This window comes from Chiloscyllium plagiosum, chromosome 20 (assembly GCF_004010195.1).
Source record: "Chiloscyllium plagiosum isolate BGI_BamShark_2017 chromosome 20, ASM401019v2, whole genome shotgun sequence".
Classification (NCBI taxonomy): Eukaryota; Metazoa; Chordata; class Chondrichthyes; order Orectolobiformes; family Hemiscylliidae; genus Chiloscyllium; species Chiloscyllium plagiosum.
In genome coordinates, this window is record NC_057729.1 from 61103789 (window position 1) to 61125791 (window position 22003).

General features: G+C 43.3%; 1 protein-coding gene across 1 annotated transcript in view; it reads left to right on the plus strand.

Moving 5' to 3' along the window:
- Positions 1 to 22003, plus strand: part of LOC122560342 (myosin-7-like) — an 86757-nt gene that overhangs the window by 55100 nt on the left and 9654 nt on the right. Inside the window, exons 28-41 of the mRNA XM_043710989.1 lie at positions 901 to 1290; positions 2461 to 2587; positions 5583 to 5701; positions 8362 to 8558; positions 9381 to 9730; positions 10671 to 10795; positions 13530 to 13645; positions 14981 to 15173; positions 15581 to 15784; positions 15879 to 16004; positions 16589 to 16759; positions 19300 to 19404; positions 21455 to 21550; positions 21637 to 21765. Of these exons, the coding sequence (XP_043566924.1) occupies positions 901 to 1290; positions 2461 to 2587; positions 5583 to 5701; positions 8362 to 8558; positions 9381 to 9730; positions 10671 to 10795; positions 13530 to 13645; positions 14981 to 15173; positions 15581 to 15784; positions 15879 to 16004; positions 16589 to 16759; positions 19300 to 19404; positions 21455 to 21550; positions 21637 to 21765 (2448 nt within the window). The remainder of the gene's footprint in view (positions 1 to 900; positions 1291 to 2460; positions 2588 to 5582; positions 5702 to 8361; positions 8559 to 9380; positions 9731 to 10670; positions 10796 to 13529; positions 13646 to 14980; positions 15174 to 15580; positions 15785 to 15878; positions 16005 to 16588; positions 16760 to 19299; positions 19405 to 21454; positions 21551 to 21636; positions 21766 to 22003) is intronic.

Genomic DNA, 22003 nt, shown 5'->3' on the forward strand with positions numbered 1-22003 from the left:
ATGCCTTTTAAATGTTGTAATTGTACCAGCCTCCAAAACTTACTCTGACAGCTCATTCCATACATGCACCATCCTCTGAGTGACAAGGTTGCCCCTTAGGTCCCTAATAAATCTTTCTCCTCTAAGCCTCAACTTTTGCTGTCTAGTTCTGGATTCGCCCACCCCAGGGAAAAGACCTTCTCTGTTCTATCTGCACAACAGCACACCTCCTGATTCTAGTAAAATGCTGATGGGGTAGGAGTGGCCCTTAATTTTTCACTTCATTGAATTTATTGGCCTTGTGGTAAGCATGGCCACACTACCACTTGCTAATGAATCATGATAGCAGAAAGACAATATTCTCCCCTCTTAATATATTCTGTACCATTTTATGAGGCCTCCTGCCTCCCAAACCAACTCACTGGGCTGGTAAAATTCAGCCTATGTTCTTTATGTTGCCTGTTTGAAAACTTAGTTGGACAGTTAGTTGGGGGGGTAGGTATAGGACAGATGTTAGGGGTAGGTTTTTTACTCAGCGAGTCGTGAGTTCATGGAATGCGCTGCCAGTAGCAGTGGTGGACTCTCCTTCATTATGGGCATTTAAGCGGGCATTGGATAGGCATATGGAGGATAGTGGGCTAGTGTAGGTTAGGTGGGCTTGGATCGGCGCAACATCGAGGGCCAAAGGGCCTGTACTGCACTGTATTCTTCTATGTTCTATGTTCTATGTAACCTCATTCCAGTCTGACCCTAGAAAGATCAAGGCTGACACTCCATGATGATGTTCAACCAATCACTGGATCCTAATGTGGAGGAGTTTTATGCTAATCATGAGGACCCTTCCAGTTTCTAAAACTAGTCCATTTGCAGGGAGACACCTCAATATGTGACAAATGAAGTTATTTTTGTCCTTCTATTTAGGCTCGAATTGAAGAGCTTGAGGAGGAGTTGGAAGCTGAACGTGCTGCAAGGGCCAAGGTGGAGAAGCAGAGGGCAGATGTGTCCCGGGAGCTGGAGGAGTTGAGTGAGAGACTGGAGGAAGCAGGAGGAGCAACAACAGCCCAGGTGGAGATGAACAAGAAACGCGAAGCTGCCTTCCTGAAACTGCGGCGAGATCTGGAAGAGGCAACGCTGCAACACGAGGCAACTGCAGCAGCCCTGCGGAAGAAGCAATCTGACACGGTGGCAGAACTGAGTGAGCAGATTGACAACTTGCAAAGGGTTAAACAGAAACTGGAGAAAGAGAAGAGCGAACTCAAAATGGAGACAGATGATTTAAATTCCAGCATTGAACAAGTCATAAAAGCAAAGGTATAGAGAACGCTACTTTGTAATTGGCCAGATTGAGTTCAGATATTGTTCCTCATGCTTATTATGATCAAACATCAAACAGAAGCAAATTGTAATCAGATTTACTTCATGAAAACTTTACTTTGTTCCAAAAAGAACCTCAACATCCCATTCTGTGTGGAGCTCACACTGATCCCTATTAATTACCAGGTCCCTTTACAAGACAGTGATGTTTCCAATGAAGGAGTGGACTGGACCACAACAGAGAGGGAGGAGGGTGGGAACAGCATAGGAGAGGGGGGAGGGCCAGGAAAGTCATGTAGGGAGGGGATAGTGGTGATGCAGGGATGGAGAGGAGGGGGTGAGGAGTGGTGTTGTGAGGATTGAGGTGTGGTATAGGGAGGGGGAGAAGAGTAGGGCTGTTAATGGGTGGTGGGGGGGGGTGGAGTTGGGATACACAACTTCTTTCATCGCTACTATAACTGCAGATACCACTCAGCTCTGCGCAACATCTGAAGGAACCCCCCCAACAATAAAAGCTCAATTCCAGAAAATCTCTGGGTTCACACAAAGTTTGAGACACACAATGGAGTTACACTGAACCAAACTCAGAGAGGTCTGCTCTGTTCTAATCCTGACAGAATCACCCTGAATCTTACCAAACGTACAACAATTTTTGGAATACTAACAAATTAAAATATCCATTATCTCATACACCCTTTTTAGACCTCCCTTTGTTAGTCAGCTGTCTGTATTGAAATTAAAACCACATACTGCTGAACATTTGCAGAGAGTCTGTAGAGGGAAAGAGAGTTATTGGTTCAAGGTGATGACCTTTCATCAATGACATGAGACTCCTTTGTGGCAAAAATATCACTGGGGACAATGAAAACATGCCTGAGGAAAGGGTCAAAGGTTGTGCCAGGTTTTAAACTCAAAGCAGAGACTGCAGTCAAGGCTTCAAACATCTCAAACTCACACTGCTTTCTTACCTGACTGATCCAGTCAAATACCGAAGTTAAAAATCACACATCGCAATATGTTAGTCCAACAAGTTTATTTGAAAGTAGAAGCTTTTGGAGCACTGCTACACCGAATCCAGCCTGAAAAGATATTCCTTAGTGCCTTGTTAAATAGTTTAATAGAAATGTGAAGAATAAATGAATGAGTTCAATGTTCTTGGTGTTACAGGCAAACTCAGAAAAGTTATGCAGAACGTATGAAGATCAACTAAATGAAGCAAATACCAAAGTTGGAGAACTGCAGCGACAAGTGGCAGATCTAGCTTCACACAAAGCCAAACTACAGAGTCAGAATGGTACGGAACAGAGATCAGGGAGGGGAGGGATAGAGCAGAACAGAAAGAGAGGAACTGGTGGGTAGAGAGGCGAGTGGGACATTACCCCTCATTATATCACAGTTCATTTTCCTCTGTTCAGGTGGATGTAGGGAGCACAAGAGGTTGGAGTCAAAGAAAGAGAACGAGGGATAGGGGCCTGCAGGAAGTTATGGTGATGAGGGAGTTGATGCCACACATACAGGGAGGATACAGGTAGTGGTGGACAGTTGCTCTGGGGTCAGTCCAGGCATTGGAAACAGTTGCCAGGAACAGAAAGAATGGTTCGTAGGATGATTCATCTATTTAGCCCAGTTTCCTCCTTCCGCTTCATTCCCCTGGTGAGAAATCTCTGGTTAGAATCTGGTAAAATTCCCATTTAAGTCCCAGTGTTATCGACACACTTACATCCTGGGAGGCATGGTGGCTCAGTGGTTAGCACTGCTGCCTCACAGTGTCGGGAACCGGGTTGGATTCCCACTTTGGGCCACCATCTGTGTAGAGTTTGCATATTCTCCCTGTGCCTGCTTGGATTTCCTCCCACAATCCAAAGATGTGCAGGTCAGGTGAATTGGCTATGCTAAATTGCCCGTAGTGTTAGGTGCATTAGTCAGGGGTAAATATTTGAGGGTAGGGGATGAGTTACTCTTTGGAGGGTCAGTGTGGACTTGTTGGGCCAAATGGCCTGTTTCCACATTGTAGGGAATCTAATCTAATCTAGTTCCTCTCCTTCAGGAAACAGTCAAAGTTGCTAATTAGACTCGAAGTGTCCTCCAGCACAGAGACAGGCCCTTTGGCCCAAACTGGTCACTTCCGACCAACATGTCCACCCACGCTAACCCCATTTCCTTGCACTTGGCCCATATCCTTCTAATCCTTTCCTATCCATGTTTTTATCCAAATGCCTTTTAAATGTTGTTAATATACCCACCTCAACTACTTCCGCTAACAGCTCATTCCATATGCGTACCACCCTCTGCGTAAAAATGTTGCCCCTCAGGTTCCCTTTTATTCTTTCCCCTTTAACCTTAAACTGATTCCCTCTAGTCCTCTTTTCCACAACCCTGGGAAAAAGACTGAGTGGATTCACCGTCTCTGTGCCCTCTCCGTGCCCTCTCCGTGCCTCTCCGTGTTCTCTCCTTGCCCTCTCCGTGTACTCTCCGTGTCCTCTCCGTGCCCTCTCCATGCCCTCTCCGTGCAACTCTCAGTGCCCTCTCCGTGCAACTCTCCGTGCCCTCTCCGTGCCCTCTCCGTGCCCTCTCCGTGTCCTCTCCGTACCGTCTCCGTGTCCTCTCCGTGTCCTCTCTGTGCCCGTGCCCTCTCCGTACCCTCTCCGTACCCTCTCCGTGCCCTCTCCGTGTCCTCTCCGTGCCCTCTCCGTGTCCTCTCCGTGCCCTCTCATGATCTATACACCTTTAGAAAGGTCCTCCCCGCCCCTCAGTCTCCTACGCTCTAAACAAAAACATCCTCGCTTGTCCAACCTCTCCCTATAACTCAGACTGTTGAGTCCTGGCAACGTCCTTGTAAGCTTCTTCTGTACTCTGTCCGGTGAAATAACACACTTCCTATTGCAAGGTGACCAAAATCGAACAGAATACTCCAAGTGCGGCCTCACCAACATCCTGTACAACTGCAACATAACTTCCCAGCTTCTATACTCAATGCCCTGACTGATGAAGGCCAGTGTTCCAAAAGCCTTCTTCACTGCCCTGTCTACCTGGGACTCCACTTACATAGAACATTGCACCTGAACCCCAAGGTCCCTCTGTTCCACGACACCCCTTACGGCCCTACCATTCACCATGGAACTCCCACCTTGATTTGACTTTCCAAAATGCAAGACCTCACACTTATCTAAAGTCCATTTACAATTTCTTCCCCAGCTGATCAATTTCCTGCTGCAATTTCTGATAACCTTCCTCACTGTCCACAATACCACCTATCTTAGTGTCATCAGCAAACTTACTTATCATTTCTTGTACATTTTCATCCAAATCATTGATATCAATAACAAACAGTAATGGGCCCAGCACTGACCCTGAGGCACCCCACTATTCACAGGCCTCCAGTCCAACAAGCATCCTTCCACTATTACCCTCTGCTTCCTACCATCAAGCCAATTGTGTATCCAACTTGCCAGGTCTCCCTGGATTCCATGCGATCTAACCTTCCAGAGCAGCTGACCATGTAGAACCTTTTCAAAGGCCTTACTGAAATCCATATAGACTACGTCTGCTTCCCTGGCCCAATCAACTTTCCTGGTCACTTCATGAAAGATCTTTGACAAATTTATGAGACATGATCTCCCACTCTCAAAGCCATTGTGGAGAGCTGCCAGGGTAAGAGAGAGACAGCAAATCTGGGATGGAGCAGGAAGATGGAGCCCTTGGTGTTGAATCAAGACTTGCACAGGAATAGACTGGGAGAAAGTAAAGACTACAGATGCTGGAGATCAGGCATCCGAGGAGAAGACGTTTCGAGCATAAACTCCTCATCAGGAGCTTCATGCAGTTTATTCATTCCTGATGAAGAGTTAATGCTCAATGTCAACTCTCCTGCTCCTCGAATGCTGCCTTATCAACTGTGCTTTTCCAGCACCACACTTTTTGACTTAGGAATAGACTGAACAGGACCTGGGGAGTGAATTCCCCCACCTGGGATTCTAACAGCTCACTGTCTCTCCTCCCTCAACCCTAACCTCCCCCTGCCTGCCCTGGACACCTCATCGGGCTGGAAGTGTGAATTTTCACGTGGCTATTTCTACTTAATCCCAATAACATCAGGGAAATGGTGACTGTGACCCCACCTCCAGTGGAGGGTTGCTCTATGGTAATGTACAGGGAGTGCTTCTAACAAAATTCACTGCAATATGTCCCAACAATAGATGGGGTCATCAGAGAGGGCCAAAGAGAGTAAGGGGAAATTTAATTTATCACAAATGGAAGTGTTTCTAAGATTGTTCTATGATCACCATCAGGGGAATACAGCAGGCAAATGGAAGAAAAGGAAGCTCTCATTAACCAGTTAAGCCGTGGCAAAGTGTCCTTCACACAAAGTATTGAAGAGTTGAGAAGACAGTTGGAAGAAGAGACCAAAGTAAGTAACATCTTCACCTCTTCATTTCAGAAAAATACTTCACAAGAACATAATCAGTGAAAATAGACATCGCAACAGAGATTAAAATAAGTTACCAAAATCTTGGTCAAACAGATGGGTAAAAGAAAGAAAGCAAGGTAGAGATGTGGGAAAGGTAGAGATGTGGGAAAAGGTAGAGATGTGGGAAAGGTAGAGATGTGGAAAAGTTGAGGGAGGGGTTTCCAAAGCTTGGGATCCAGGCAATTGAAAGCACAGCAATTGGTGGTGAAGCAAATAGAGTAGCCAATGGACATGGGGCCAAAGAAACAGAGTTTACAGAGGGTTGTGGGCTGCAGAAGATCACAGAGATGGTGACAATGCATTAACGTAGAGATCAGATATTGAGAATTGAAATGCTGCTTATTCAGCTTCCAGAGTAGATCAAAATCCACTCGGTGGTAGGGGAATGGGATTTGGGATGATCTGAGGCAGGGATAGAAAAGAGAACATTATAAATCTGGAAGCAGGTGGCCTTAATGATAGAGAGGAAATGTCAGCTACTCTGTTCAGAGTCAAATATTGAGAAAAATCTGAGCCTTTAATTCTGAACAGGGAGAAGGATGCAGTGGTAGCTTGAGGGTTGAGTTTATGATGACACTGAAGTCAATGGCTTCAGCTGTATTTATTTGGAAAAAAGTTCTGTTCATCCAAATGTGGATGCCTAAGATCCAGCAGAGGAGTGAGGGAGGTGACGGTGATGGTGACGGTGACGGAATCGCCAGTGAACATGTGAAAACTAACACTGGATATAGATGATGGCACTGAGGGGTAGGATATGATTGAGGAACAGGAAGAATGTCATTAATTCTCTGGCTACAGTTGGACAAATAAGAATGGAACTGCAGCTAGGTGACAGTGGGGAGGTGTTGGAGGGGAATGATGTGATCAACCATCAAAGGCTGAAGATGGGTGATATTCTGGGAATATTTTATACCCATCTTTTTAAAGGAGTGCAGTGATTATGATGTGGGCTTTGAAATCATACATCATACGCCATACGTCATACACCACACAATTAAACATTGTTTGCTAACATGCAGATGAGGAACAAGCAGTAGGTCTTCAGATTAGAGAGCAGGTTGCCTTGGGAGAAGGAGCTGGAGAAGGCAAGCATAAAGAAAGCATGAGATGAGAAAGCTGAAGGTTTGAGGCTAATACAAAGAGAGTACTTTCTGGATAGTCTGGCATGTCCGAGCAAGCCACTGTGTTCAAGGGCAACTACGAACAGACAAAATATACAGGTCATGCCCTCAACACCCATAAAAGAAGAATTGAGGAAAGACTGGATATAGAGGATGTGACAGAGGCAGTGGAATGGACTGTTGTAATCATAGCAGCTAAGAAGGCCGTAGGTTTGTTGTTGAAGACAAATTGAAGGAGTAAGGGAAGAATGCTCAGCAACAATGGGTACTTGAGGCATCATCTGTGGAGGTAGGAGCAGTTAATGCTTCAGAGTCTAAGTCTGAAGAAGTTTCATACCAGAAATAAAACATTAACTCTGTTTCTCTCTCCAAGGATACTGCTGGATCTACTGAGTTTCTCTAATATTTTGTGTGTTTGTTTCAGATTTCCTATCAGATACTTTTACTCTCCAAAATGTTCCTAATGTAGGGGCAGATTTGGCCCAATAGCACTTGCTGTATTCTCACCTGATCTGTTGAGGAAAATCTAAACAAGTTCTCCTTCAAATATGCAACTCTTCCAAATAAGGGAGTTTTGTTTAAATTATTTATGGGACGTGGGTGTCACTGGCTGGGCTGGCACTTATTACATATCCCTAATTGCCCACAGAATAGTTAAGGGTCAACCTCATTGTTATGGGTCTGTAGGCCAGACAGGTAAGGAGGGCAGTTTCCCTCCCTACAGGACATTAACAAACCAGACAAAACAACAACAATTTCACAGTCATCATTAGCCTTTCATTCCATATTTTCTTGGAATTTGAATCCGGTTTTCTAGATTAATAATCGAGTGACAATACCAACAAGCCATTGTCTCCCCCCGAGAGTGATGAGAGGGGACTACGCAGGAGAAAGAGGGAATGGAAGAGAATGGAAGCTTTACTCAGCAGAAAGGTGAATTGACTAATGTAGTATCCTGGCAGACAGTTTGAGAAGGACCAGCACTCCACTTATTCCCTGAAAACAGACTACTATTAAGGCAACGTTCCTAGGAAGCAAGCAAGTTTTGTAAACTTGGCTAAATTCCAAGGTACTTCTGACAATGAACTTTGAGTGGTGATCCAAAGTGTGGGGTGACTGAGACCCACACCGTCCTCATTAAAACAAAACTACACAGTCTCACTTCAACTGGGAATTGCAGAGTAATGCTCAGAACTAGGATCTCTGGCCAGTTTGTCCTCTTCACAAAGTGGCTATGCTTTTGGGTCACCGAGGGAGCAGTAGATCACCTCCTGATTATTAAGACAGTACCAGTCTAGTGACATTAGGAAAGCTGATTGGTTTATACTCCCTTTGGTTTCAAGGCCACATCAACCTCGATAAGTCATGGTGTAATGGACAAACCAGAATTGCAGGTCAGACCATAATAATTCAGACCATAATAATTCAGACCATAATAATTCAGACCATAATAATTCGTTGTTTGTGCTTCCATCAAAGTCTAAGAATGCTCTTGCTCATGCTCTGCATGCTTCACGACATGACTGTGACCTTCTGAGAGAACAGTATGAGGAGGAACAAGAGGCAAAGGCAGAACTGCAGAGGGTGCTGTCCAAGGCTAATGCTGAGGTGGCCCAATGGCGTAACAAGTATGAAACAGACGCAATCCAGAGGACAGAGGAACTGGAAGAAGCCAAGTATGTATGGTGACAATGTTTAACGTTGAACACATCAAATTACCTATTATGGAAAGATAGGGAAGGGAATAAGACTATTTGGTCCATCACAAATGTGCAGGCCCTTTGAGAGAGCAATCCAATTGATTCCCCTGCCCCTCCACTTACACCCATGGTCTGCCAATACTTCTCCTTCTAGTATTTATCCAATTCCAATTTAAAAGTAATGACAGAATCGGCTCCCACTTCCATTTCAGGCAGCATGCTATAAAATAAAGCTCTCACCTCCTGACATGTTCCTTTACCAATCGCTTGGAGGAATTTGTATTTCTCTGGTTCCGGGCTCTCCTCCAATGGAAACCCTTTCTCCCTAATCACCCAATCAGTAACCTGTATGGTTTTAAACAGCTGAGTTGTAAAGCACAGTAATTCAACTTTTATAGTCTCCCTGCCACAGAAATCCTTTATCACTGGTACTGTTCCAATAAATTCCCTCTGCAACTTCTCCATTCACGTTAACATTCTTCACAGTGACTGAGTAAGTTATTTTTCTCATACCATAGTTACACTGTGAGCTTAAAACAGAAAATCAAAGGCTTACTTCAGATTCAGTGCAGCTTGTGGAATTAAAATGATTGGATGATAAAACACTGTGCCTGTATCTTCTAGCACAGACTGAACTTCTCAATATAGACAGTGTAGAGAGAGCAATCCTCACTTTTTCCACAGGGTAGAGAGAGCTTTACTCTGTATTTAGCCCTGTGCTGCATGTGTTTAATGGGACATTGGCTGCCTGAATAAGCATGAGGAACTAAACAGATTCATTGGATTTTTTGATTAAAGGAAGAAGTTGGCTATTCGTCTCCAAGAAGCAGAGGAGGCCGTGGAAGCAGTAAACGCCAAATGTTCCTCACTGGACAAGACAAAGCATCGCCTGCAGACAGAAATCGAGGACTTGACAATCGACCTGGAGAGAGCAAATTCAGCTGTCTTCGCTTTCGACAAAAAACAGCGCAACTTTGACAAGACCATCGCTGACTGGAAGCAGAAATTTGAGGAGACTCAGGCTGAACTGGAGGCTTCACAGAAGGAAGCTCGTAGCCTGAGCACTGAGCTCTTTAAACTGAAGAATGCCTATGAGGAGTCACTGGATCACTTGGAGACTCTTAAACGAGAGAACAAGAACCTTCAAGGTACATTAATGTTTAGTTGTCCACACCTGAGACACAACCTCTATTGCTCAGAATCTCTAGACTTTACTGCACTTGCCAGTCCACAAGGCAATGAGAATCTGAGGCCAAGAACAAAAGAAATTTTGGGGTAAAATTTGAGCTTTGGACACCAGTTTCAGCATTTCCTGTAGATTGAGAGGGTGTAATTACAGTTTGTCAATTACATTGGGCTCACCATTCTAACCTGGATGTAAGAATGGATAATAGGAAAACAGACAAAATTTAAATAGCAACAAAGAGCAAGATTCCATTACAGGACACGTAAACAGATATAATTTTTAATAATTTAAATTGTTGAATGTAAACCTGTTAAATAATTGGCAGAAAACAATTGTTATTATTCAGATGTATGTTGATTTTTGAAAGGCAAAACATCACTCCTTGTATTTATGAAATAGTTTCTACAGATGGGTATTTTAAGATCACTCAATAGTCCTGAGGGAGCGACGCACTGTCGGAGGTCAGTGCTGAGGGAACACTGCATTATCAGGAACAATGGTTTCTCAGTGAGATGCTTGCTTAGGACTTCTTCCCTCACAATGTGGCATTCTCTTGGTACAGCAGCTTGGTACAACAGTGTTCTTTCACCGGTCAATTATTGAATGTATCTCATTTATCCCTCCCCCCGGAAACTCCCTGCCTCTATTCCTTATGAAGGGCTTTTGCCCGAACCGTCGATTTTCCTGCTCCTCGGATGCTGCCTGACCTGCTGTACTTTTCCAGCATCACACTGATCTAAACTCTGGTTTCAAGCGTCTGCAGTCCTCACTTTTGTCTATTCAATGTGTTGGTCTTGGTTATGGGCTGTTGTCTCTGAAGTGGAGCTAGAACTGACATCATTGCTGAGGGAATCAAGGCAGATTAATCAAGGCAGAATAAATCCTGTTTCTTCTTGTGACAGATGAGATCACAGACCTGACTGACCAGATCAGTGAAGGAACTAAAACCATTCATGAGCTGGAGAAAGTGAAGAAGAACCTGGAACAGGAGAAAAGCGAGGTGCAGGGTGCATTGGCAGAGGCGGAGGTAGGTGCAAGCCTGAACTGCTGGAATAAAAGGAGGAAGTGCTCAAGTTTTGCCTTATGCATGGGTTTGAACCTCAAATCTGGAAAAAGAGCACAACACAGGTCAGAGAACTGTGAATTAAGACTGTGGAGACTGATGGAATAGGTCAGTTGGAGAGAAATGAGCAATGAAGTCACTCTCAAGATGGTGTTGGGGAAAGATTGTGAGTGAATATCATCAAGAAAGGCAAACACTAGATTGTTCATTTCCTAAGGCATGGGAGGTTGCTGAAGGGAATGTCTATTGGAAGGTTAGAGAGATGTAGACAATAGACAATAGACCATTCAATATGATCATGGCTGATCATCCTTAATCAGTATCCTGTTCCTGCCTTATCCCCATAACCCTTGATTCCACTATCCTTAATAGCTCTAGCCAACTCTTTCTTGAAAGTATCCAGAGACTTGGCCTCTACAGCCTTCTGGGGCAGAGCATTCCACACACCCACCACTCTCTGGATGAAGAAGTTTCTCCTCAACTCTGTTCTAAATGGCCTATCCCTTATTTTTAAGCTGTGTCCTCTGGTTCGGGACTCACCCATCAGCGAAAACATGTTTCCTGCCTCCAGAGTGTCCAATCCTTTAATAATCTTATACGTCTCAATCAGACCCCCTCTCAGTCTTCTAAACTCAAGCGTATATAAGCCCAGTCGCTCCAATCTTTCAGCATAAGATAGTCCTGCCATTCCAGGAATTGCCCTCGTGATCCTACGCTGCACTCCCTCAAAGGCCAGAATGTCTTTCCTCAAATTTGAGACCAAAACTGCGCACAATATTCCAGGTGCAGTCTCACCAGGGTCCTGTATAGCTGCGGAAGGACCTCTTTGCTTCTATACTCAATTCCTCTTGTTATTAAGGCCAGCATGCTATGAGCTTTCTTCACTGCCTGCTGTACCTGCATGCTTGCTTTCATTGACTGATGTACAAGAACACCTAGATCTCGTTGTACTGCCCCTTTACCTAACTTGACTCCATTTAGGTCGTAATCTGCCTTCCTGTTGGAAGACCAAGTGGGAGAAAACAGTGGTCATGTCAAACATGTTTAAAGACATGACTTAAAACAAACATCACGTTCCGTCCCAGGAAACAAAGCAACAACAAACAAATTAGGACAAATTAACTTTTTATTGTTAGACAGAGCTTTACAAAATTAGAAGCGAGAGAAACGTGGCTCCACTTTTTCACAACTGACCAATGTGTTTACTTGCTATATATTATCTAAATTTACATCTAGGATGATATATAAAGTGATCTACTGATACACAGATCCCGCTGCTCATTTTCCCTAAAGCACAATCATGCACTTTCCAGTTAAGTAAAACTACCTCTACACTGTCCCCATCAAACACTGCAGGACAGGGAGAAGTGGAATTGGGTGGTAGGGTTGTGGGGTCAGGACCTACTCTAGCTCCTCCATTGTGTCAAGTTCTGGCCAATAATCTAGGATCCCCTCTCAGTGATAACCAGCCTTTATTGAGTCACTGGCTGTTTGTAGCAAGGTCCACTGGCTTTCTATTGAATTTCTGCGCTGTATTGTTTTGTGTTCTATGAATGCTGTCTCTGGGAAACTTCACAAGGAAGCACTGGGCTACCATGAACATTTCAGTTTCATTTTCTGAAAATTACTCCACTCTTCAAACTTGTTCAAATGTGAAAAGATCCTTTTCAAAACTCTATTACTGCAAGAACCTTAAAATGTTGGGGAGGTACTTGTCAAACTTAAATAAACCTACCAGGCTTGCATTCAAACACTTACTGGTAGCTCCCATGTCTGTAAACCATTTAATTGGTACTTGGAACAATACAGGAACCTAGTGAGAGTCAATGTGTAATGGTAATGTCACTAGACACCATTGACAGGATACTCCAGAAGCCCTGATGAAGGGTCTTATGCCAAATGCCGACTGTCCTGCTCCTCAGATGTTGCCTGACCTGCTGTGCTTTTTCCAGCAGTACACTTTATCTACTGAAGTCATTGGGCATGCTTGCCTTTATTGGTCAGTGCATTGAGTATAGGAGTTGGGAGGTCATGTTGCAGCTGTACAGGACATTGGTTAGGCCACTTTTAGAATATTGTGTGCAGAACTGGTTTCCCTGCTACAGTAAGGATGTTGTGAAACTTGAAAGGGTTCATAAAAGATTTACAAGGATGTTGCCACAGTTGGAGGGTTTGAGCTATAGGGAGAGGCTGAAAAGACTGGGACTGTTTTCCCTGGAGTGTCAGAGGCTGAGGGTTGACCTTATAGATTTTATAATATATTCCTGATGAAGGGCATGCGTCAAAACGTCGATTTTCCTGCTCCTCGGCTGCTACCTGACCTGCTGTGCATTTCCAGTGCCACACTTTTCAACTCTGATCTCCAGCATCTGCAGTCCTCACTTTCTCCTAGTCAATGTAACCATTAGAAATTTTATTTTAAAAAACCCAGCCGGTTCACTTTTTTTCTGTAGGGAAGGAAACTACCATCCTTACCTGGTCTGGCCTACATGTGACCCAGACCCACAGCAATGTGGTTGACTCTTAAATGTCCTCTGGGCAATTAGGGATGGGTAATAAATGCTGGAGCACTCACCTCCCGTGAACAAATTTAAAATTGTCTCTGCCTCAGGACCATTGTGAAATGAGCCAACAATCAGCTCTGGTTGTTAGGGTCACTGGGGAAACTCTGTTTGATGAGCTTTCCGTTTTTGCCCAGGGTGCTCTTGAACATGAGGAGAGTAAAACTCTGAGGATCCAACTTGAGCTCTCACAGCTAAAGGCTGAGATTGAACGCAAACTGTCAGAAAAGGATGAAGAAATCGATGGTCTACGGTGAGCTGAACAGTTTTGTTGTACATTATTCGGCATTAAACATCTTATGGAATTTCAGAGATTAGAGCAAGTTGTTCAAACAAGAAAGAAATTTTATTCAGACACATCTACTTCCTCCCAATTCAGTAGTGAACATTACACTGTCCACTCGATGTTATCTTCTGGTCATTGAGTACACACAGGCTACTTCTTAATTCAAAGTATCTGATTGAGTACTCGTGCCTAGGATCAAAAGTCTTTGCTGTAATCAACAGTTTGCCTCCAAATGTTAGGACTGTGATTCTTTGAAACCAATTGATTGAATTGGTACAATATCCAATGAAGAGAATGATTAGGCACATTACAGGAAAAGACTCCATCTATCTTAATGCTCACAATGACAGAACCTGGCAGGATGCTAGGAAATTGTTTCAGTTAAACGAGGAGACTAGGACCCGTGGACACAGCCTTAGAATTAGAGGGGGTCATTTCAGAACAGAAATGCGGAGGCATTTCTTCAGCCAGAGAGTGGTGGGCCTGTGGAATTCATTGCCACGGAGTGCAGTGGAAGCCGGGACGCTAAATGTCTTCAAGGCCGAGATTGATAGATTCTTGTTGTCTCGAGGAATTAAGGGCTACGGGGAGAACGCTGGTAAGTGGAGCTGAAATGCGCATCAGCCATGATTGAATGGCGGAGTGGACTTGATGGGCCGAATGGCCTTACTTCCACTCCTATGTCTTATGGTCTTATGGTCTTATGGACAGCAGGCTAGTCTTTGCAAATATCTTTCACCCAAAGTCATGAGGATGATCCAATATTACTTTCTTCCAATGAAATAATTACTTAGATTGCTGTATCTGTCCATTTCTGGTCTTTCCACATGATATTGAGGAATGACTGAGTGCACTGTACTTTACAAAGGCCGCCAGCTCTGACAACATTCCTGACTTTAGCCCAGAATATCCTTGCAACAGAATTGGTCACCTCTCAATTAAGCTGTCCCAGTTCAACAAGCATATTAATATCAACCAGACCAACAGGTACGTACTGTCCCTCAGCTGAGGAATCAGCTTTTCCAGGATAAGTTCCACTTGGAAAGATGCACAGTGGGTAGTAAGAGTGCAGAATATACACAGAATAGGGAATTTGGATTTCAGTGCTCTAGAGCAAGAGACTGGATAGCACCACCTCCTGATTGAGCCAGACAAATCTTGAAGGATCTTCTAGAATAAGGTTGCCGCAGGTGGTGAGAATCAGTGGGAAAAATACCTACTTTTCCATATCCTCGCCAATTACCCCCCTGTGTCTGTATCACAACAAAATCACTGCATTCAACATCGCCTTGTTCATTCCAGGCGTAACCATCAGCGAACCATTGAACTGATGCAGGCTGCTCTTGATTCTGAGGCAAAGGCCAGGAATGAGGCTATTCGGTTAAAGAAGAAAATGGAGGGTGATTTGAATGAGATGGAACTGCAGCTTAATCACGCCAACAGACAAGCCGCTGAATCCCAGAAACTACTGCGAAACCTTCAGGCCCAATATAAGGTCAGTCAAGGCCTGGTCTGAGACTAGGTCAGGAAGAGTTTGGAAAACTTGTAAAGTAGCCATATTTGATTTGATGATAAAGTTGCCATAGTCTACTGGACCATCGAACTGCTCTCCCATTAGATAGAAACAACTGGTGAGGGTTTAAACTGAGGGTTACCATGAGGAAAAGTTGGAAAGGTTGAGTCCTTTACGGTAACTATAGCCGGGTACAGGAACTGAACCCATGCTGTTAGCATCACTTTGCATTGAGCAAACTGACCCCCAACAGGAAAGTAAATAAAAGAAAACTTTGGATAGAAGTCAAACTTTTATCACATACAGAATAATTTAGTTTTGCTATTTAAGGAGCTCAATCAGAAAATCTTGAACATCATTGGCTCTAAAATAAGGTATGATTTATGTAGGACATCCAATTGGAACTTGATGAAACAATTCGGCAGAAAGATGATTACAAGGAACAAATTGCAGCAGCTGAGCGTCACAGCAACCTGTTGGTGGCAGAACTTGAGGAACTGCGTGCAGTTCTCGAGCAGTCAGAGAGGGGCAGGAAACTAGCCGAGCAGGAATTACTGGAGGCAACTGAACGTGTGAACCTGTTACATTCACAGGTAAGCTCAGAGTGAGCGTGATTAACTATAAAAATTGTGAATCCCTGCTGTCAGAGCAGAGAGAAAAATAACTTTTTCTTTTGCATTTATTCAGAACACTGGTCTCATTAATCAGAAAAAGAAACTGGAAAATGACATTAATTCTCTAAGCTCTGAGGTAGAAGAAGCAGTGCAAGAATGTCGGAATGCTGAGGACAAAGCGAAGAAGGCAATCACAGATGTAAGTAGCTGTACCTCAAATTTCCCGAAAACAATCAACACCGTTTGGAAATACTTAGAGCACACAAACTATTCAACAGGAATTGCATAACTTGCAGATTGCCTCACTTCAGTTATCTCTCAAAATGAGCAATGTGTGAAATGACGCCATAACCTAAAGACAGTGAGAGTCATCAGTTGCTATTTTATAGTGCATTGCCCTCTTAGTAGCAGTCCATAAATTACCATATTTACTGTATTAAAGATCACACTTTGACATAAAGGAGTTTGAATTTAACCTCCAGCTGCTTTACTATGTCTTCACCAGCAAGAATATTTCTAAAGATGCTGGCCATCCCAATTTTCTGCTTTTCACGCAATAGGATCCTGTCCATCTTCTGCATTTGGTCTCTAGTAGTTTAGAGGGTGATTGGGATTGGGACACTCTGGGTGAAGTTATAATCATAACTTGGCTAAGAACTGCAGGAACTTTAATTAACTCAAATATCACAGAACTCCAACTTGTAAAATATACATCTTATCATTCATATTCTATATATGATCATCAGTTTTGACTCTAACGGTTGATGATTGCATTGTTTTCAGGCTGCAATGATGGCTGAGGAACTGAAGAAGGAGCAGGATACCAGTGCCCATCTGGAGAGGATGAAAAAGAACATGGAACAGACAACCAAAGACTTGCAGCTGCGCCTAAATGAAGCTGAACAGATCGCATTGAAAGGAGGCAAGAAACAGATCCAGAAACTGGAGACCAGGGTGAGGGACTTCAAAAGGAAAATGTGATAGCATTTGTTTGGCTTAATCTATGGTTGGTTTAATCTAATGTTTCAGGGTGTGGCACTGAAAGCTGAGGGAGCAGCTCCTCAGAGAATGAGAGCCTGAAGCCAAATGGACTCTCAGCTAATTGTCCCACTGCATCACAGCCAACATTCCATTTTTCTTTCCTGTTACCTACTGAACGTGGAGCAAGGATTTTTTGTGATTTATGCAGAATAACTGGCATTTGGGAGAGAGATATTAGGGGGCTGGAGGCCAGAGGAGACAAGTAAGAGGGTTCAGAGGATGGAGTGAAGCATATGCTAAGGCTGGGCCAAAGTGACCACCATTGGAAGTTACAGCACTTTCTGGAAGCCTTCTAAAGGATCTGAAGAATTTAATCGCCTTCCTAAAACAGGAAAGCTGTACATTAGGCCAAAGAGCATCTATGGAGCAAGAAACAGGACTAATGTTTCAGATACCATCAACCTGAGATAATGATTGTTTTACTGTCTATCGATGCTAGCTGACCTAATCAGTATTCCCAGTGATTACTATTTGTATTTGGTTTCCAGCATCCACAGTATACTACTTTTTGTTTTAACAGTCTCTCTCTTCAGCTCAGTCAGGGAACTGAGGGTTATAGGGAAAATGCAGGAATGTGGAGTTGAGGCTGTACCATTGCAGCATTAACTGGTGGAGCAGACTCGATGGGCTGAATGTCAACTTCTACCAAAACATCTTATGGTGTTGATTGCTAATTATTTGTTCATGTAAACAACTAGCAAAGGATAGTGAATGCCAATTCTATTTTCAGGTAAATTTTTGTGGGGTCAGTGTTGGAGCAGAATGAGCTGATATCGAGAAACAGTGAATCTCTCTCAGTCCATAAGACACGTGAGCAGAAGTAGGCCGTTCAGCCCATCAAATCTGCTATGCCATTCAGTAAGATCATGGCTGATCAAATAATCCTGAACTCCACTTTTCTGCCTTTCCCCATAACCCTTGATTCCCTTACTGATGCAAAATTTTAGAAAGTCTCAAATACAACCCAGCATTGACCACCCTCTGCAGTAAAGAATTTCACAGATTCATCTTCCGAGAGAAGAAATCCCTCCTAAACTCTGTTCCCAACTGGGAGACTCCTTCTTCTGAGGTTATGCCCTCGGGCTCTGGATTCTCCCACAGGGAAGAAAACCTTTCCACATCAATCCTTGGAATCTACCCTATCTTCAGCAAGGTCACCTCTCATTCTTCTAAACCCAAATGAGTTCAGGTCTAACTTCTCCTCCTAAGAACATTCCTCCATACCTGTGATAAGTCAAGTGAACCCAATCTGATGACTTCCCCGATGTGATGACATTTTTCATTAGGTGCAGGGACCAGAACTCTTCTTAGTATTGCAGTTCTGATTTAATCACCGCTTTTTATAACTTCAGCAAGATCTCCACATTTTTATCTTCTATTCCCTTTGAAATAAAGGCCAACATTCCATTTTTCTTTCCTGTTACCTACTGAACGTGGAGCAAGGATTTTTTGTGATTTATGCACAATAACTCCTAAATCCCTCTGTGCTGCAGTTTTCCAGTCTTCCTCCATTTAAAACAATACTCAGCTCCTCTAAGCTTCCTGCTAAAGCGCTTAACCTCATATTTGCCCACATTATATTCCATCTGCCAAGTATTTCCCCACTCGCTTATCCTGTCTGCATTCCTCTGCGGATTCTGTCATCCTCACCACCTGCCTTCCTACCTATTATTGTATCATCTGCAAACTTGGCAATAAAACATTCACTTTCCGCATACATGTCACTAATATATTGTACACAACTGTGGCCCCAACACTGATCCCTGTGGCACTCCACTAGTCACAGGGTTCAGAATGTTACCAGATTCCTCACCATCACAGGTGACCTGTAACTAAACTGAAAGTAAATATTTTGAAGAGAAAGTTTCAAACATTGAGCTTATTGAGGTGATTATAATCACAACAAGTTGTCTTTACAGGAGCCAGTTTATTGGTCCTACCTTCAGACTTGAATGCTATAACAATTACAACACTGCTAGATATTCTTCTTTGGCTCAGTCACCTGTATTAACAGTCTAATAGGGACTTGATTCAACTTTTGCTGTATCTATATGTACAGTAACATGCTTGAGGATACAATATCTGTTGAGGATCTTGTTCACATGCTTCCATAACTACATATCTTTAAAGTTGAGGCCTGGCTGAAGAATTATACAATAATTGATGACCTAGCCAGCAACACTCACATCCCATGAACAAATGAAACAAAAAGATACAATTAACTATGATGATTTGGGACAAAACAGACAAAATACCCATCACAATCCAACTCTATTCAGTCCAAACAACTACTTTCCCCATCATTACCCAATTGTGGGCTCAGTTACTTTGTTAAAAATATGTAGAACCATATTTATTTTGAAATCCATTCCCTGAACAAAAGTCTGAATTGTAGCATAAACTTTTAACAAAACCTTACTTGAATAGCTCATATTCTGTCTTCTGTTTTCCAGGTGAGGGAACTGGAGTCTGAGCTTGAGACTGAACAGAGGAAAAATGCAGAGTCCCTAAAAGGTCTTCGAAAGTATGAGCGCAGAATTAAGGAGCTGACCTACCAGGTATGATGTGCAAAGCTTGTAAAACACTGCCAAGTTATGCAGAATCTCTCACCCCTTATGTCCCAATCCTCGCTGCATTTCCTGGAGGAGGAAGCTGAATTACTCACATTACCTTGATGAAGCAATCGCCTTCTGGCAACACTTGTCCTCTTCAGTTCCTTGGGGCTCTTCTCTTTGACCATGTCCTCACCCCATTCATGTTTCAGGAACCGTTCACATCCTGTCACAGCTCAGTACTGACCAGTTACCAGTAGCTCCCTATACTTCAAATGCTCGTCCATCATCCTTGACCAAAATCTCATTAACATCACATTTTTGACAGAAAGACAGCTCCCAGCTATACTTCCTTGGTGGCAGAGAGGTTCCTATTGAAGTAACCTTTTATTTGCTCCTATCATCTGTTTTTCTAGACTCCCCCCTACATGCATCCGTACTGTTCACTTCAATTACTCCCTTTTGGTAGGGAGTTCCACTTTTATCAAGGCAAAGAAATTTCTCTTGAATTCCTTACTGAATTTGAGGACTTCATTTTTATGACCTTCGGTTTTGTTTTCTCCCACAAGTGGAGACATCAACTGTACCTCTATCCTATCAGACCCTTTCATAAATGTCCAGATCACCATCAGGAAAACTGTCTTCATATAATTTTCACTTTATTGCAAAGAGCTCAAACTTCATGGCTGACATCAAAATGATCGAAAAGTTCCTTTCCCTTCCCACAACAACTTTGTGTCTTTAACATTATGAAACATCCCAGGGCACTTCATAAGAACATTTGTAAACTTTGTATGACACTGAGCCACATAAAGAAATGTTGGGTTGGGTGACAATAGATACATTGGAACAACGTCATTAAGGAGGAAAGAAAGGTCGAGATGTTGACAGATGGGGGCGGAGTGGGGGTGGTGGGATGACGTTTCCCGTAATCATGGAATTATTACAGTGCAAGAGGGCACCATTTGGCCCATCATATCTCCATCAACTCTCCAAACAAGCAGTAACCCAGCAAACTGTTCCCTTTCAAATAACAGCCTAAATCTCCTTTGAATGTGTTGTTAGAACCTGATTCCACCACACTGTCAGACAATGCTTTCCAGATACTTGCTGCATGAAATGGCTTTTCTCATGATTTTGCTTCTTTTGCCAATTAGTTTAAATCTGTGCCTTCTGATCTATCAGATCACTCAACCTTCTTTTCACTAAATGGAAACAGTCCTAACCACCAGTCTCTCTCATACCTATAGTTCCTGTCTGAAGCCATTCTCATTAATCATGTCGGCTGCACTCCCTCCAATGCCTTCCCATCCTTCCTAAAGAGCTGTCCCCAGAATTGGATGCAATACTCCAGTTGAGGCCAAATTAGCGCCTTATCCAAATTCAACATCACTTCTTTGCATGGCAGGGCTGGGAGCTAGGGCATGGTGTAGGACTTGAGCTGGTAGTGGGGGTGTTTATAAAACATAGGATGCATTATTAACCATTCTCTCAACCAATCCTGCCACCCTGAATTAATTCTGCACATTTTCGCTCTCTCTGCATCTTTGAGAGGACTGCAATATGTTCTGCATTGCTTCCCAATGTTCTTTGCGCGGAAATTAATCCAGCTCCCTGCTCTCTGACCATCTGACCTAATTTCCATTAAATACTTCAGAACAGTGACCAAATCCCTTTAAAGTTCAAATTCTAAAAGTGATTTTATGTATAAACAGATACCTTTGTCACACCTCCATTCGAACATGAATTAACATTTGCCTTTGAGACATTTTGTTTCCTTCACCATGCTTGTGTCAAGGTCTCAGCTCCAACAGTGTCTTTTCCAGGCACCTGAATGATTTTTAATTTGGACAAGGGGAAGATTAAACTCCACTGATCAACTAAAAATTCTTGTACTGAAATTTTCCAGAATAATCAAAAGATTGTGGTCCACTTAAATAAAAATGTTTCTCCAAGCAGGGTAGGTTATGGCTGCTCTGATATCTCCACTGGATTTAGGGTTTTGAAAGTTGATGAAACTACAGATCTGGTATTAACTTTTCAATTCCCTGCCCAGGGTGAGGAGGACAGGAAGAGCATCATTTGTATGCAAGACCTCATTGATAAATTGCAACTGAAAGTCAAGAGCTACAAGCGGCAGGCTGAAGAGGCTGTGAGTAAAACTGTGTTTCTGTAAGTTCAGCACAATGATGCCCATTTCATTTATTGTGTAAATGTAACATTGTGGTTTTATCACAGGAAGGAAATGCCAGCACAAACCTGACCAAATACAGAACATTGCAGCATGAGCTGAATGATGCTGAGGAACGTGCTGAGATAGCTGAATCACAAGTCAACAAGCTGCGAGCCAAAACCCGGGATATCAAGGTATGAAAGGAACCAGGCAGCTTCATTCTGGACAAACAGAATTACTTTCTGGATTAGTGGTGCTGGAAGAGCACAGCAGTTCAGGCAGCATCCAAGGAGCTTCGAAATCGACGTTTCAGGCAAAAGCCCTTCATCAGGAATAAAGGCAGTGAGCCTGAAGCGTGGAGAGATAAGCTAGAGGAGGGTGCGGGTGGGGAGAAAGTAGCATAGAGTACAATGGGTGAGTGGGGAAGGGGAT